Source organism: Telmatherina bonti (genome assembly GCF_933228915.1).
Source record: "Telmatherina bonti genome assembly, chromosome: 6".
In the NCBI taxonomy this organism is placed as follows: Eukaryota; Metazoa; Chordata; class Actinopteri; order Atheriniformes; family Telmatherinidae; genus Telmatherina; species Telmatherina bonti.
In genome coordinates, this window is record NC_136624.1 from 40,511,067 (window position 1) to 40,528,707 (window position 17,641).

The 17,641-nt window shown below is 49.6% G+C and overlaps 1 protein-coding gene across 1 annotated transcript; it reads left to right on the top strand.

The window, feature by feature from the left end:
* Positions 1 to 544: 544 nt before the first annotated feature.
* On the top strand, positions 545 to 15,156 carry LOC306757206 (uncharacterized protein; the record flags this gene model as incomplete). The annotated part of the gene is made up of 7 exons (XM_079242170.1): positions 545 to 700; positions 1,444 to 1,535; positions 1,723 to 1,839; positions 3,324 to 3,559; positions 14,140 to 14,292; positions 14,368 to 14,514; positions 14,590 to 15,156. 7 exons carry the CDS (start codon positions 545 to 547, stop codon positions 14,862 to 14,864), a joined length of 1,176 nt encoding a protein of 391 aa, XP_079098296.1. The 3' UTR covers positions 14,865 to 15,156.
* Positions 15,157 to 17,641: the final 2,485 nt, after the last annotated feature.

A 17,641-nucleotide genomic window follows, 5' to 3' on the forward strand; every position in this document is an offset into this window, starting at 1 on the left:
TCTGAGGGCAGAGGGGATGTGGTGTTTGGGCCTGGTGGGTGTATTAGTCTGAATCCAGGGCTGGTACAGCGCAGGGACTCGTCTCGGTACGGGCCGGAACGGACCCGTGGGCTTGGTCTTCACCTCACCGTGGCTCCTGTACGGGTACGGCTCCTTGAACCTTGCTGTGTTGTCACACTGCTCCAAACTCAGTCTTTGGTCTCTCTTTTTTAAGACCTGGCCCCTGTCTGGGGCCAGGTCTGGGGCCAGGTCTGGGTTGGATGTGAAGTTCATTCCCTCCCCTGGACCGTCACACACATCGGCGCTGCGTGGCCTCCTGCAGAAGGACAGGTGATGGTGAGATCAGACTCTTTAGTCTCTTCCTGCACATCATGAGAACAAACATCTCTGCGTCTGAAAAGAGGCCGAGCTTGTCGACCCAAATGGTCATTTAGATTGTTTTTATTTCTTCTGCCTCATTTTTACACAGAACTTTTCCTTCCTACATTTGGAAACATCTCATGGTTTTATGTCTGCCTGCAAAAATCTCCCTGACATCTGAACAATGACTTCCCCATCAGCTTGGAACCGCAGCGTTCCCCCAGCCCACCGCTCCGCTGACGGGGTGTGTGTTGATGGACATCTACCAACTCCTTTGTTTGACAAAGGTTACTATGGTAACAAAGTGCTGCGCAGTGTGACGGCTGAAGGAACAAGTGTGGTGAGAACAAGGCAGAGTAAGAGACTGAGGTCACATATGACCAACTTTAATATCTTTTTAATGAGGAATAAAAGATCTGCAGCGTTCAGAGTGTCGAGTCGGTCGGGACAAGCTCAGCGCTGGGGTTTGTGGTTACGAAGTGATTCAGGAGGGAAGAAGAAGCAACACATCATCATGATGCATCAACACTGAATGGCCTCTCTCAGCTCTTACAGATGAGCTTCACTAAGTGTGTGTGGGATTAAAGAAAACATCACACACACACATTCCTCTGCAAATGTTCCACATTACACAGGCAGCCAAAATCTGACAAGTATTTGTCAGCTAAATGCCTGCGATGTGAATGTAAATACATTCAAATGGTGTTGCGGTGTGCGCTACACTCACACAGTGACCTACACATGTATGGTCAGATCCCGACTCCAGCTGGGATGATGCAACGTGCCGTCCCGCTCATTAACCATAGGAGCTTATCGCCAACACTACAGCTTGCTTATCTGAGGAAATGATATGTATACACAGTGTTTGGTGCCTTTATGTTGATAATATGAAAATAGGAAAAGCTTATTTGCATATCAGTAGTGACAGTATTGCTCTTTGTCAGTTTTCTGTCCGGAGACGGAGATAAAGTTTCAGCAGCAGGAAAGAAAACATCCTAACCTGCTTTCTGGCAGAGAAAAAGCTTTTTTTTCTTCTAAATCAACAGGTTTTACTCACAGGTTCCTTGTTTGTCCCGTCTGCAGCTCTACTTGCATCCATCTCCTCGCAGCACGTCCATCACGGTTCATAAGGCGAAGAGCTGCGCGCCACACACACCTGTCCTCGCAGGCTGCAGGTGGAAAAGCAGCGAACAGAAGCATCCAGACAAGCCTATCAAACACACACTCCTCCTTCTTTCCTCTCTTCTTCTCCTCTCTCTCTTCCCTCCCACTCGCTTTTACATTTACACTCCCACTCTGCTCAGTCAGTCTGTTAACCTTTCTCAGACAGACTCAGCATCTCCTCCTCTTTCTGTCTCTCAGCCTGAACTTTCTCGCTGTGTTTGCTGCTGAGTGGCACCTTCAGCCTCTCTTCCACTCGCAGTCCAGCTCCTCTTCCTCCATCCATGCACCGCCGCACGCGCTCTCCTTCACTCCGTTGTTGGCTGTATAATTAGAGATGGGATTGCCGTGCAGCTACTCAGCTGATGGTAGGCGTATGACTGCCTGCTGGCTTTGGCGTTGAGCCCGTAGCACGGAGGGGTGGGAAGCTGTTTTACACAGACACATGCACAAGCCAGGAAACGGCACCATGCAGCCTGGCAGCCTTCTCACTGGGATGTTTCAGGCTGAATGAGGGAGAAAAGTGTTTGTAAAGGTGCTGAAGGGTCTCCAGGCCTGCTGCAGAAGGAAGGCCTTTCATGCTTCTGCAGGAGAGAACTGCTGTTGTTTCATCTCACACAAGAAAGAGGACATGGCTTTTGCTCCGTGGCAGCCTCCGTTCTCAGCTATTGATTTTGCAGGGCCTCAGCAGGTGAACCCCCGGTCATGAGAAAGCCTACGCATGTTTTAATATGTGGCGAAGAGGATTTCTCACTTTGACTCACACCATGCTTCCTCTGCCCACTCTCTCTTTCTGTGTCTCAGACTCTTTTTTTTCTGGTTTTTATCTGCCGAGCAGGCATGTTGGAAGATTCACGGCATGTCAGGAGGTTGCACTGTGTGCCGTTACAACAGTTAGCACAAACAGGCTCAACCACAGCAACCGCTGACATTTCCAGAGAATGGGCTTTTATTGATAGAAATTGCCAGTCCCTCCCACCACTTCCCCGCTGCTACGAAAGCCATTGTATTTGCAGTTTCACTTTGCAGCTTGGCACAGCGGCACGGTGAGCGAGCCAGCCGTGACATTTTCCAGATGCAGAGGTAGCTACATGTTAACAGATGAAAGACTCTGACATGAGCTCTGAAATGAAATGTGCACACATTCCTGCAGTGACACACACCAGTTTCACCTGCAGGTTGGATCTAAAGCTGCTTTGTGGGTTTTCTACATGCAAACCTGAGGAAAGGTCCTGCTGAGAGGAACTGGAACTGACGTCTTTCGTCCAGCAGATGGTGTCCAGGATGCTGAACTGATCCGTTTCCAGCGGGACGCCTCCCTTACATTAGAGTTTGTTTTAAAGCAGTGTTAGAAATGAATGCAGGGAAAAGGATTTATTTAAAGTTGTATTTAAGTCTTTAGAAACTGTCCTTCCTTCTTCAGATCTTTGAGGTTTTTTTATTTAAGTTTTTCCCTGAGGGTTTAAATGTGGATGAATAACTCCTAAAAACATCAGAAATATCAGTGTTTTCTCAGGAAATTTTACAGCAGATTCATCATTTTTAATGATTTAACAAAAAGACAAAGTTGAACAAAAACCAGGCGAGACGAGAGGGAAGTGTGGGGGTGTGAGGAGACAAAAATAACAAAGGCATGTGTCTTTCTTTCCCTCCTTGGTATTTTCCACTCCGTTACATAAAATCCCTCCTCCTCCCCTCCACTCGCTGCCTTCCTCCCTCTCCTCCTGCTCCTCCCTCCTCCTTGTTATTGGTCCGCTGCTCGTCTCCTCTGAGCCACAAACTTGTTCTTGCTCTCGTCCAAGTGGTTCAGACTCGTGGGGGGAGTGTGGGACGGAGAGCAGCGGGGGGATCGGTGTCAGTCGCTCTGGACCGGTTGGAGTGAACAGGCGAGGAGGGGGATGCTCGTCGGGCTGCTTGCTGAAGCACCACGGGGCTGACCGGCCGCACCAAACGCTCGCCACCTCCTGGATCGGCTTCCTACAACTTTCCAGCAACATGAGCTCCTCAGCAGCCAACCTCCACAGCAAGCGCCTGCCCTGTAAGTGATTTAAACCTCGAACACAGAAACCCGTCTTCAGGTGGATTTCCACCTCAAGTTCTCCGTGTTAACCCTCTCTCCATGTTCAGAAGGAGAGCTGGGCATCAGAGAGTTTTATTTGTTTCCCAGAAGGAAGGGACACACAAGATTAAGGCAAACTTGTATGTGTGGTGGCTTCTGGTGGGCAGCGAAGGGAACTGAACCCTGCCGTTGCCGTCACCTGCTGGGCTTGTAGCCTGCATCGTCGCCTGCTGGGCTTGTAGCCTGCATCGTCGCCTGCTGGGCTGTAGCCTGCATCGTCGCCTGCTGGGCTTGTAGCCTGCATCGTCGCCTGCTGGGCTGTAGCCTGCATCGTCGCCTGCTGGGCTGTAGCCTGCATCGTCGCCTGCTGGGCTGTAGCCTGCATCGTCACCTGCTGGGCTTGTAGCCTGCATCGTCGCCTGCTGGGCTTGTAGCCTGCATCGTCGCCTGCTGGGCTTGTAGCCTGCATCGTCGCCTGCTGGGCTTGTAGCCTGCATCGTCGCCTGCTGGGCTGTAGCCTGCATCGTCGCCTGCTGGGCTGTAGCCTGCATCGTCGCCTGCTGGGCTTGTAGCCTGCATCGTCGCCTGCTGGGCTTGTAGCCTGCATCGTCGCCTGCTGGGCTTGTAGCCTGCATCGTCGCCTGCTGGGCTTGTAGCCTGCATCGTCGCCTGCTGGGCTGTAGCCTGCATCGTCGCCTGCTGGGCTGTAGCCTGCATCGTCGCCTGCTGGGCTTGTAGCCTGCATCGTCGCCTGCTGGGCTTGTAGCCTGCATCGTCGCCTGCTGGGCTGTAGCCTGCATCGTCGCCTGCTGGGCTGTAGCCTGCATCGTCGCCTGCTGGGCTTGTAGCCTGCATCGTCGCCTGCTGGGCTGTAGCCTGCATCGTCGCCTGCTGGGCTTGTAGCCTGCATCGTCGCCTGCTGGGCTTGTAGCCTGCATCGTCGCCTGCTGGGCTTGTAGCCTGCATCGTCGCCTGCTGGGCTTGTAGCCTGCATCGTCGCCTGCTGGGCTGTAGCCTGCATCGTCGCCTGCTGGGCTGTAGCCTGCATCGTCGCCTGGTGGGCTGTAGCCTGCATCGTCGCCTGCTGGGCTTGTAGCCTGCATCGTCACCTGCTGGGCTGTAGCCTGCATTGGTCGCCTTCTAGCAAGCGAAGGAAATGTCTTCCACCTTTTTACTCGAACTTAACTTAAATCCTCACTGTATCACCATGAGGCATTGTGTGTGTGCGTTTGCGCGTGTGTGTCAGTTGAATAGCTGCTGTTGTATCGACGCTGTTGCCAGTGACCGGACCAGCAGCTGTTGAAGCCAGACTTTGGACATGGATGTTGACTCACCACCCTGAGTCATGCTCACTAATACCACATGAATGGGTCATCCTCTCTGTGTGCAGGAACACGGATGCCCTCACACACACACACGCTCACACACACACACAGCTTTGGATTGGGGCCAAAGCACAGCTCCAGACAAAGATCTGTTGTTTCTAACGGGATTGCGCCTGCAGATCTCGTCAGTCGACCGCTTCAGAGACGCACCAACCCAGATATGACCTAAAATTAAATTAGTCCCAGTTCAGTTCGACATGAGACTAAAACGGATCAGGACTGGGACTGCAGAGGTCCCCCATCTGTTGCCATGTGTAGTCCATTCTGTCACGTTTTGATGATTGTGGGAATGTGCCATGGAGGGGGGCGGACCAGCTGTTGGGGGTATTTTACAGTGCAGAGGGTGAGGAAGGGATTGTGTCTACCTTTGATGTTTAGTCAGCTCAGTCCTGTTGGACCTGACCCAGATTGGGATGAAGTAGATGCTGCTTGATGAGCTTTTAATAAACAAGCAGTTTGCGCTTTGAGGCAAGCATCCCGTGTGTTTTCTTCAGATGTGTTCAGCAGATTTAAGGTCTGGGGTGGAAGTTTGCTGCTGAGCATCTTGACGTTCTGACCACGATCGGTTCAGTGTCGCCAGGGAATGTGGAACATTTACGTTTCATTTCCAAACCGTAGTCAGAATCCAGCTTACAGCTCGGCTGGTTTTCCTGTTGGGGATGAGATATGGTGCTGAATGGGCTGGTAAAGTCCTGAAGCAGGACCTGCAGGAGATGAACGCTGGGAACGGAGGTTAATGATCTCTCCTTGAACACATTTCTGGCAACTTCAGCAGAGTTGAACATGCAAGGGAGCAAAGGTTTGGTGTGATTGGTCATCGCTTGACGTCGAGCAGCTTCCGGCTCTGAATGAGCGAGTTACAAAGGTCTGCAGAGAAACGAGTAAGAAAAGCTGTATGGAACCCCTCCGGGGTCAGAGTTGCTCCACATTTCGTGCATCTCTGATGTCTGTGAAAGTAGCTGCTTGTTGGTGGTGGTGGTGTTACTAATCCATGAAAAACTGATGCATACTTAACGTTAAAACAAAACACCAAACGTAAGTTGTGGGATTTCATAAAGCATCAACTGGCTACAAGTTTCAGACGTTGCATCATTGAAAGAGGCTTTACTGAACTTTGGCAGATTTTCACACTTCGGCGCCCCCTAGTGACGGCTAATTCTTCATCTGTTGTGCTTCCTGTCTCTTCTCTGAGCTCTCTCCAGGTAGGAAAAGTCAGTTTGGTATTGACTCTTTCTCTGTGTCCCTGCAGTAACGCCCTTGTGCATTAATTAGCTGAAAAGCCATGGTTTGCTGTGAGTTGTAGGCGTGTGAGGTGAGATGCAGACGCCACCTGCTGCTCTGGCTTAGAAACCATTCTTCAGTCGTAGGATGCTGCAGCTCTGCAACACTTCCAGGAATGCACTTAATAAGTCAGTGTGCCTTTAAAACGAGAACAAAGCACGGGACAGTGATTATGTTGGAAGTTAGGAGTGTTGCTCTAAGAAGGTGTTGCATGAAGCACAGTGACGCACCGTGACGCATCATAACACCCAATGAAGCACCATGACATAAAGGTAAGAAAGCCGCTGAGAATGTGGCTTTATAGGACGAGAGAAGAAGACCAAGCCAGCGCCAGATGGCAAACCAAAAAAACCAAACTTTGGTCCCTGAAATTCTGGAAGATGAAATGATCATTAAAACAAACAAACTGCATAAATATCAGCCTTCCTCTTCATACAAAGAAAAGACAGAACTGTAATCCGATGAAGCGTCGAGTCGACTTCATCCTGTCATGTGACTCACGTGGAAACACACCGACATGCTTCAGAAGAGCCGTTTTCACCTCCATCAGATGCTGATTGGTCCAGTCGCTTCACCATGACGACAGCATCTCCCTGCTCATTTTAATCTCTGCGTTTGGTCTCCAGATTGACATGGTTTATGATACATAAATTTATAAGTTAGCTCATCTTTGTCTGATTTTAAAGCTGGAAATGAACCTTTTGATCTAAAATCCAACATGGCTGCTGTGTATATGAAGCTGATGACTTAGGAAACAAACTGTCAGTATTTCTCATTAAATGAGGTGTTCATGTCTGCTAATGTTGCTAAGCTAGCCTCGTCAGCGAGCCAAAGAAGCCGGTTTTCCATCGGAATCTGAATTTTGAGGCAAATGAAACTGGACATTATTTCTGTTGCTGTTAGCAGAAAGTAAAACGTTGTCTCCTGTCAGCAGCGGTGACTTGCTGCTGTCTTTCCTCACTAAAGACACGGACACAACAAAGCAACGTTGCATTCATACCAATGGATGCCACAACATGGCTCGGAGGCATTGACGCTCCTCCGTGTTAACCTCTCATGCTGCAAACTGCCTGGAGGCCGGCGACGGCTCACAGTGAGCGAACGACGTCTGCAGAACAGTCTGATTGCTTCTTCTGGGTCTTTTGATACACATTTACCTACTTCTGCAGTTACGGACTTGGGGGAATGGCTTCCATTCTGTAAAAGGTAGAAATACTGGCACCAGTTAAGGTGATCGTTCGGTATGCACAGTTAGAGCAGCAGAACGCTTTAATGCTGCATTCTCTGCAGCTTCTTCCTGCTTCAAGCTCCGTAAACGTGAGATGTCTGACAGACTGTTGCGTTTAACCAAACATCCTTCTCCTACCTGCGATAAAGAGGAACTCCTCCACAAACATGAGGAGAGGCTTTGTGGTTGCCGAAGTGATCAAATTCAGACGTCGGCTTATGCGGATTTAAAGAACGGTCCATTGTCTCTGGATGTTCCCAGGAAACCTGAACTGTTTCCAGGTGGAGATTAAATCATCAGATTAAAAACAGGTGAAGACATTTTCTGACCGCTAACATGCCCTCTCACAGCCTGACGTGCACTTTTCCTTTTAACAAGCACATTAAACTGATCAATGTTCATCTCAGCTGCAGAGGTTTTATTGGCTGCTTGGATTAAATAATGGAGGATGATTGGATCTGCTGTTCAGTAATAGCTGCTCTCTGTAAGAGGATTTGTCACCGGGGAACAAAGAGAACCTGGGTCAGTACTTTGCATCTGGTGAAGCCTGTTGTGTTAATCAGAACTCATGACATTCTGCTGGTGGGTCAGTCGAGGGCAGTGGGACAGCACGCTGACCCATAAACCCTCCTTTTGTCTGTCTAGCAGGAAGCCGAGGGTTAACGCTCTGGGATGGTGCTGGACACAGCTTCGTCCCTGCTAAAACAGCCAGATGGAAGAAATCAACAAAAAGACCCAAAATATGGCTCCATCACATGAAACTGCGGATAACTCTGATCTTCAGAGGCCACCTGTTGGTCATCAAGACGAGCGGAGCCAAAATGCAAACTGTGACATCATCGAGGTGGTCAGGACGCCGTCGGCAGCCTTAAACATCCGTCATGAGGTTTACAGAAACATGCAGATATAAACGGGGATAGTCGCAATGAGCATCTTTATTCTGCAACACTCCCTGCAGCATTTTACACAACTAGAAAGACTTTCCATCTCTCCCTGTTGGATGTGGGCTCCCTGTAGTCCGTCCTCTGCCCAGACGATCCCAGACTGCTGCTGTAATGTCTGAGTCTGGGCTCCGGGGAGGATCCATCCATCAGACCCGTTGCAGCTGATTTTCAGTGCAACTCTGCCTCTCCTCCTCTTCCTTAGGAATGGCTTCTTCAACTTCACTCCTCTTAGAGACCATTTCTTACAAGGTCCAGGCGCGTCTCTCTGTTCCTGAGACAGTTTCTTCCACAGCTGTGTCCCAGAAGTGGTTTTAAATGACATGTTTTTTGGTCACCTGGTCGTTGAAGGAGAAGAAAACAAAGTTCTGCCTGCGATAAAGTGGAATTAAATACAAAGAAAATGAGTTTCACTGACAAGTGGAAATGATGGAGGCCTTGATGAGAAACTCTTCAAGCCAAAGGCTGGAATATCAGATGGAGAGGAAGGAGAAGAAGCAAGAAGAGCTGCAGAACTTCCTGCCTCAGATGGCCGAAGCTGAGGCAGCAGATGGCCGATGGTCCAGCTGGATGCATGGAGGATGGAGCGTTGTTGACCACAGAGCAGAACCTCAAACTGCCTGGACAGCAGGAGGAGCAGGACGTTGTAGAGGAGCAGGGAGAGAAGGTGAATCAGCATCACGACTTTCTCCACTTTGGAAAAATAATTAAAAAAAAAAAAAAAAAAAAGAATTCTCTGTTAGAGGAGCAGAAAGCTTCCGAGTGGAGGCTTCTCTCATCCTGCAGGAAAAACATTAGAATGTCATTTATTGTTTATTTATTCACATGAAACAGGTTCAGCAATGAGCTCATAATGTCTGGACGTCGATGTGACCTTCACATGTTACGCTGAATTCCTGCCCAGGTGCGCCTGCCCAGGTGCGCCTGTCCAGGTGCGCCTGCCCAGGTGCGCCTGTCCAGGTGCGCCTGTCCAGGTGCGCCTGCCCAGGTGCGCCTGTCCAGGGGTGCCTGCCCAGGTGCGCCTGTCCAGGGGTGCCTGCCCAGGTGCGCCTGTCCAGGTGCGCCTGCCCAGGTGCGCCTGTCCAGGGGTGCCTGCCCAGGTGCGCCTGTCCAGGTGCGCCTGTCCAGGTGCGCCTGCCCAGGTGCGCCTGTCCAGGGGTGCCTGCCCAGGTGCGCCTGCCCAGGTGTGCCTGTCCAGGGGTGCCTGCCTCTGGCTGGCATAAACTCCAGCTTCCCTCCTACCCTGACATGGAACAGCAAAAGGAATTGATATATAATTCTGATTATAAATTGAGTGTTTGATTCGTTCCAAACTTTGCTGAATGTGAATCATTTTTAAATTCTCTATAAAATGTTGCATTTCTTTACAGACGCACTCGGTCGAACATTTAATCACTTTCAGTGATCAGTTTGGCACCTAAACGTTTATTTCTCCCTAAATTCCTGCAACAGAATTTTTCTATAGAGTTATTTCTGGATGTTTATTGTTTTCTCCATAGGAAGACTCGTTTCCACAGCAGGGGTTGTCTCTCTTGTTTTTTCTGTGAGTGCAGGGAGAGGTATGCACCACAAGAGCTGTGTGAACAGGACTTACTTCATCCATCTGCATCAGGAAAACACCTCCCAGAAAAAGCCTGGATGTAAGCAGGCTGCTGTCTGGCTGTCTGCTCCTCCTGAAAGCAGGGAAGAAATGAGGATTGGGACTGAAAGGTTTCAGCTCATGCTGCTGGACGACCAGAAACGCTTCTGGAGAAGCCTTTCTCTTTGCTCTTCGCTGCCCTGACCTTCCTCTTTCAGTCACAGGGGAGGCTGCGCCGGGCTAATGGCAGCCTGTGGGCGACACCGAGCCCTCCTATTCCTTCATTTAGCCGCGGGATCAATGCCTCGCTGCTCCTGTTTGTGCAGTTGTTGCTTCTGAAAGGCCGGTCCTTTGGAAGGCAGGCACGTGGCTTCCAGGCACTGAATACAAAGAACGACCTGATTCTTTTTCATTTTTATTCCTGTTCTAGAAAAAACTGCTGCGAGTCGATAATAAGAGTTATTCAAACATCATGGAGCGCTGGGAGATGGAAGCCTGATGGACTGTCTGGAGGTCGGCCGCATGACAGAAATACTCATGTTGTTTTCTAGCGCTTAACAAGCTTTCAGCAGGACGGTAAAAGCCAGTGTGTGAAGAGGAGTGTGTGAAGCGTGCACGGAGCGGAGGCAGAGCTTTTATGCATCTCTGTCTCTATGGAGGGAGGCAGAGTGGCACGCCTTCTGTCCCCGTCCTCCTGCATGTCCAGCTCTGATCTAGGACCCTATCCCCTCATGTCCCAGTATCTGAGAGGAAGGAAGGAGAGCGCCATCTCCTAAACCTGAAGAGGGTTAGGAGGAGGAGGAGCCCCCTCCACGGCGCAGCATGGCTCCTCCTCTACATGCCCGGACATGGAATCTCAGCAGCAGTGGACACACTGGCCAGGCTCTACCTTTCCCATGGGAGCGCTTGTGCTAATCAGAGGTCACAAAGGTCGTCTGCGGCCAGAGAAGCCGTATAGATCAAAGTGATGTGATGGAAAAAAGACCTGGATCGGGAAAATCGATGTGAGGATATACATGTGCAGCCAAGCATTTGCTCCCCCCGGACCTCGACCTCAGAGTAGAAACAGTCGATGCTGCGATCAGTCTCTGATGAACTGGGTGGAAAAATAAGCCATAAAAATCTGATTTATTCATCTGGAGACAAAGACAGCATCATTGTCTGAATTTGTGCTTTTAGAGGTTTTTTTTTCTGCATCTTTATCCTTCCCCCTTTAGGTAAAGTGTAGAGATACTTCTTTTATTTCAGCACCCACCCATCCTTCCTCATTTATAGGCGGCGCCGGTAATATAAGCTGCGAGGCCTAAGCTGCAGGTCGGTTCTGGAAACTTGCCCTGAATGTAAATGTCTGGATGTCAAACCTTGGACGAGCTGCCTGGAACCTGGAATTTCCCCTCGGATGAATAAAGTATCTTTGATTTGATTTTAAAGCAACGCAGGCCTGACTCGGTGTGTTGGTCGCGTTCAGCAGGAGACTGGTTCTAATCCACGTCACCCTGTTGGTCCTGATGGGGAGGGACATGTTCCTCCCGCTGGTCCTCCACAGGACGGCAGCATCTCTGATTGAGTAACAGCACATGAAGAAGAGGCGATCGCAGCCTGAGAAGCTCAGATGGAGGAAAAGGAAAAGGTTTCAAGTCTGGACTGATGAGATGCTCTTGCTTCGGACCTCCTGCTGCTGCTCCGAGACGTCCAGGATTATTTTTCTGTGAAGGAACTTTTTCAAGTTTCAAAACATTGCCGTCGTGGCGGTTTTAGGGCTGCGACTCACATTTCCAGCAGCTGACTGGGAATTCCTGACTGGGACTATCCCCAAGATGTCAGACTGCTGAAGTCCTCCTCCATCATACTGGAACTCTTAATAAAGCCAAACTGATGTTTACTACCTGTGTACCATCTGACAGCTGTGTACCATCTGACAGCTGTGTACCATCTGACAGCTGTGTACCATCTAACAGCTGTGTACCATCTAATACCTGTGTACCATCTAATACCTGTGTACCATCTAATACCTGTGTACCATCTAACAGCTGTGTACCATCTAACAGCTGTGTACCATCTAACACCTGTGTACCATCTAATACCTGTGTACCATCTGACAGCTGTGTACCATCTGACAGCTGTGTACCATCTGACAGCTGTGTACCATCTAACAGCTGTGTACCATCTAATACCTGTGTACCATCTAATACCTGTGTACCATCTAATACCTGTGTACCATCTGACAGCTGTGTACCATCTGACAGCTGTGTACCATCTGACAGCTGTGTACCATCTGACAGCTGTGTACCATCTAATACCTGTGTACCATCTAATACCTGTGTACCATCTAATACCTGTGTACCATCTAATACCTGTGTACCATCTAACAGCTGTGTACCATCTAACACCTGTGTACCATCTAACACCTGTGTACCATCTAACACCTGTGTACCATCTAACACCTGTGTACCATCTAACACCTGTGTACCATCTAACACCTGTGTACCATCTAACAGCTGTGTACCATCTAACAGCTGTGTACCATCTAACACCTGTGTACCATCTAACAGCTGTGTACCATCTAACAGCTGTGTACCATCTAACAGCTGTGTACCATCTAACAGCTGTGTACCATCTAACAGCTGTGTACAATCTAACAGCTGTGTACCATCTAACAGCTGTGTACCATCTAACAGCTGTCCCACACAACCCAGCTGTAATACTACATCATGTACCAGACTCATTGGAAGCAGTTTTACCAGCTGTGAAATACTCCACACATCATTTATTCCTTATTTTATTGTTTATATTTTTCCAGTTATTTTGACTATTTTTTTCACCATGTACTACATGTACCCTGAAAGTACTTCTTATTTTATCGAGTCGAGCGGTTTTTCTTGTCCAGAGCCGTTCATTGCCTTGCTGACTTCTGGTTGAACGTGTTTATGACAAACGTAACGTCAGCAGCAGAGAGAACGGCTTCTCGGGATTTCCACAGTCTCCTGCTCTGAAACGAGAACAGAAGCAACGCTCTGATGCTGATGTGGACAAATCAGATGAAGACTAAATGACCTGCCAGGCCATAGAGACTAACATTATACTTTTAAAGATGATGGAGACGTTTAAAATGCTGCGATTCATTGCTGCAGGAGGTGTGAGCTGGAAGGTTGGACTGTCCTCTCCCTGTCTTCCCTGCAGAAGCCTCCCTCTGATCCCGACCCCGTTAGCAGACTGTCAAACAGCGACAGGGTCATGTCAGGCTGTCGTGTGTCTGGACGGGACTCATGCTGTGCTGATGCAGCCCTCCAGAGGCGGCAACCTGTGGCTGATTTTCCACCAGCTCTGCAGTTTGGAGATTTGATGGAGACGACGGCTTTTACAGCATTTAGTTTCTGAGCTGCTGAGAAACATGTTGACCTGAAGGTCTTTCCCTCCTCTGCTGCTCACCGATGTAAGAATAGAACTGCTGTGACAGCTGCTCTCAACATCAACAAGATAATCTTCACTTTGCTCCCAGTTTAAACGTGGCTTAGAAGCCTGATCCACTTAGCTCCGTCCCTGTTTGCAGTTTCCAACACTTCATGTTGCTTTCTTGCCTGCAGGGAGAGGAGCTGGAATATGCATCATCTTTTCACTATGAGCTGCATTTGGAACTGATGTTTCGTTGCTTTGATGAGCTTTATGTCACCTGAAAACATGCAAATGATTTATTGAGCTCAGTGTCTGTCAGAGACTTGGCTGCAGGTCCTGCCCCCCCGTGCACCCAGCTGTATGACGACGATGCTGATGAGGAGGAGAATGGGACGCACGGCGTCTCCGGCAGGATGGACGGACCGCTGGTCTCTGCATGGCTGTCCTGAGGTCAGCAGTGGTTCAGTAAATGTACTGGCTGCTGGGAAGTGGTTTAGTCAGCTGTTTGTCATCAGCAGGTGGTCTGAAGTAGAAACAGACAGAAAATATTTCATTTTTTTTATTCTTTATTGTAGTTTTTCTTCCACACAGAAAACACATCATTCCTCCACAGCTCCACGTCTCCCTCTGCTGGTGACCAGGATGTGACCTCACAAGCTGGGAGACGAGCACGCCTCCACCGAGAGCCTCAGAAGTCCAGGTATGAGGAGTTCCTGGTCAGGTGCGTCTGACTCCTGTCCTGTGGTTTCCAGCAGAGACGGAGCGCCTCCAGAGGCTTCCAGATACAGATGCAGCACCGCAGCTGAAGCTCAGGGAGAGACAGCGTTTCTTTGAGGAGGTTTTCCAGCATGATGTGGACGTCTACCTGTCCTCGGCGCACCTTTGCATCAGAGACTACAGGCGCCGTGAGTTGGACCGCCAGCGTCTTTCTGTTGCTCTCATTCTCTTCACTGATGATGTGACTGCTTTTCTCCTGCTAGCAGCTCCTATTGGCAGCGTCTCCTCCATGGAGGTGAACGTGGACCTGCTGGACCAGATGGAGCTGATTGACATCTCTGATCCGGATGGTTTGGATGTCTTCTTCGGCTCTGTGGGAGAAGATGGCGTGCTGGCTTCTCCGGTGGCAGGTAATGGAGGCGGAACATGTCGAGGTACTCCGTCATGCAGCTCCGCCTCTAACCCTGTTCCCGTCTGACTCGCAGTCCAAGGAAACAACAGCAGCGGACTGTTTCGCCATGTCCTGGAGACCCTGGACAGCAAGTCCCGCATGTCCTCCACATCTTCCGATTCCTCTTCTGACAGCCAGAATGTCAATGGGGGGGGGACACCGCTGGTCGGATCCGACGACGAGGAGACGCACGACAGCCCAGTGAAGCGGCGAGCCACCTCCTGCGAGGCAGAGGAGCTGAAAAGTCTGAAAGTGTCTTCATACGATCCTTGCTGGCAGCAGAGCTCATCGCCGAACAGCTCAGCCTGAAGCAAAGGGACCCTGTTGTTAAACGGGGCCTCGGCTCCAGGAGCTTCCAGAAATCTTCTCACGGCTTCCAACCTCTCTGCTGATTGCTCTGTAAACTGTACTTTGTGTTTTTCAGGTTGTGGTGAACAGTGTAGATACGTTAAGCATCCATTCCTGGTTTTCCTGTTTCTGACCCTTCAGACGGAGAGATGAGTTTCTATCCTGCATTCCAGTAAAACGTCTCGTAGAACAGAAGCTGTCTGATTATTTACATGTTTTTTGCAAATCAAACTCTGTTTTTTTATCCCTAATTCTGCCAATTTATGTGTTGATTCAAAATAAAGACAAGAGAAAAAGGAACTTTTCATGTGTTCATTAGGATGAAAATAATCCAGGTTACTTCAAGCGTCTCGGATCAATGCGACCGTGCTGCAAGCAGAAAACCGCAGCGTAAGAGAAGAAGAGATTAAAATCCACAGTTTCATGTCTGCAAAGAGGTGTAACGATACTAAAACGCTCAAATGTTCGAGATTCAGGAAAATATGCTTGGATTGTTCCGGAAAAGCCAATTCCCAAAAGGTAAGACACTAAAATGCACCGCCTGGCTGACATACACCCAGTTTTTACTCCCAGTAGAACATGAACAGCGATTCTGGCTCATTTTGAGCTTAATGGCAGAAACGCGTGTTTACCAGCGTGTTGCATCTCCTCGTCTGTGGAAAGCAGACGCTAAATTTTCACGAGAAGAAATTCTGATGCAGGATTCTACAGTTCTGGACCTTGTTGCTGGTTTTCTGCTTCCACGATGCTCCAGATGTTTGTACTGGTTAAAACATCTGGACTGCAGCAGACCAGTTCTCCTGTTCCACCATCAGGATGTGGTCCAGCGTGGTCCTGCTGGACCAGTTCTCCTGTTCCACCATCGGGATGTGGTTCAGCGTGGTCCTGCTGGACCAGTTCTCCTGTTCCACCATCAGGATGTGGTCCAGCGTGGTCCTGCTGGACCAGTTCTCCTGTTCCACCATCAGGATGTGGTCCAGCGTGGTCCTGCTGGACCAGTTCTCCTGTTCCACCATCAGGATGTGGTCCAGCGTGGTCCTGCTGGACCAGTTCTCCTGTTCCACCATCAGGATGTGGTCCAGCGTGGTCCTGCTGGACCAGTTCTCCTGTTCCACCATCAGGATGTGGTTCAGCGTGGTCCTGCTGGACCAGTTCTCCTGTTCCACCATCGGGATGTGGTTCAGCGTGGTCCTGCTGGACCAGTTCTCCTGTTCCACCATCAGGATGTGGTTCAGCGTGGTCCTGCTGGACCAGTTCTCCTGTTCCACCATCAGGATGTGGTCCTGCTGGACCAGTTCTCCTGTTCCACCATCAGGATGTGGTCCTGCTGGACCAGTTCTCCTGTTCCACTATCAGGATGTGGTTCAGCATGGTCCTGCTGGACCAGTTCTCCTGTTCCACCATCAGGATGTGGTTCAGCGTGGTCCTGCTGGACCAGTTCTCCTGTTCCACCATCAGGATGTGGTCCTGCTGGACCAGTTCTCCTGTTCCACCATCAGGATGTGGTTCAGTGTGGTCCTGCTGGACCAGTTCTCCTGTTCCACCATCAGGATGTGGTCCAGCGTGGTCCTGCTGGACCAGTTCTCCTGTTCCACCATCAGGATGTGGTCCTGCTGGACCAGTTCTCCTGTTCCACCATCAGGATGTGGTCCTGCTGGACCAGTTCTCCTGTTCCACCATCAGGATGTGGTCCAGCGTGGTCCTGCTGGACCAGTTCTCCTGTTCCACCATCAGGATGTGGTCCTGCTGGACCAGTTCTCCTGTTCCACCATCAGGATGTGGTTCAGCATGGTCCTGCTGGACCAGTTCTCCTGTTCCACCATCAGGATGTGGTCCAGCATGGTGGAAGGTCTTCCCTGAAAGAGACGTTGTCTGGATGGGAGCAGATGTTTCAGCATTGATGGAGCTTCCCAGATGTGGAAGCTGCCCACGCCATCGGCACTAATGCAACCCCATCCCATCAGAGATGCAGGCTGATAACAAGCTGGATGCTCCCTCTCCTCTTTAGTCTGCAGGACACGCCGTCCATGCTGTCCACAAACTATTCCACATCTTCATCCAGGTTTCCACTCAGAACATTTTAAATGAGCTTTGGTCCAGAGAAGACGGCGTGTTTCTGGATCCTCTTTACATATGATGGAGCTTTAACCCTTTAACATTCGCACCAACAAAAAGACAGGAGAGAAATGTTTCTCTGTGTTTTCTGTTTGTTTTGGACAAGAATAAAGACGATAAATGTTTTGTAGCAAATGGTTGAGATGTTAACAGAAGAAGTTAATAACAATGTAATAACGGTGTAACAGTAGTGTTTTAATAAACAGTTTGGGTTTTACAGACCCAAACCAGCTGGCAGATATGCTCAGGCAGGTTTATTTCCATGTTTTAAAGAGATGAGTCGCTGCAGATTTGCCTCCAGCAGATGGTAAACCCTAAAGGGTTAACCTGCATGTGTGTGTTTCGGGGTGAAGTGTGTTCAGACAGGGATTTCTGGAATCTTCCTGAGCTCCATGCAGTGGTTTCTGAAAGAAACTTGCATCTCTTTCTAATGCAGCGCCCCGGGAAGGTCTGAAGATCACGAGCTTCCACTTCCGACCTCTGAATCTTGATATTAAAGCAGAAACTTCAGTCTGAAGGAACTTTTTCTGTATTTTTTCACAGTATTTAGATGCTGTTTGTCACATGTTGGCACACTTCTGCCATCTTTAAATCTGAGAGACTCTGCCTCTCTGAAATGCTCA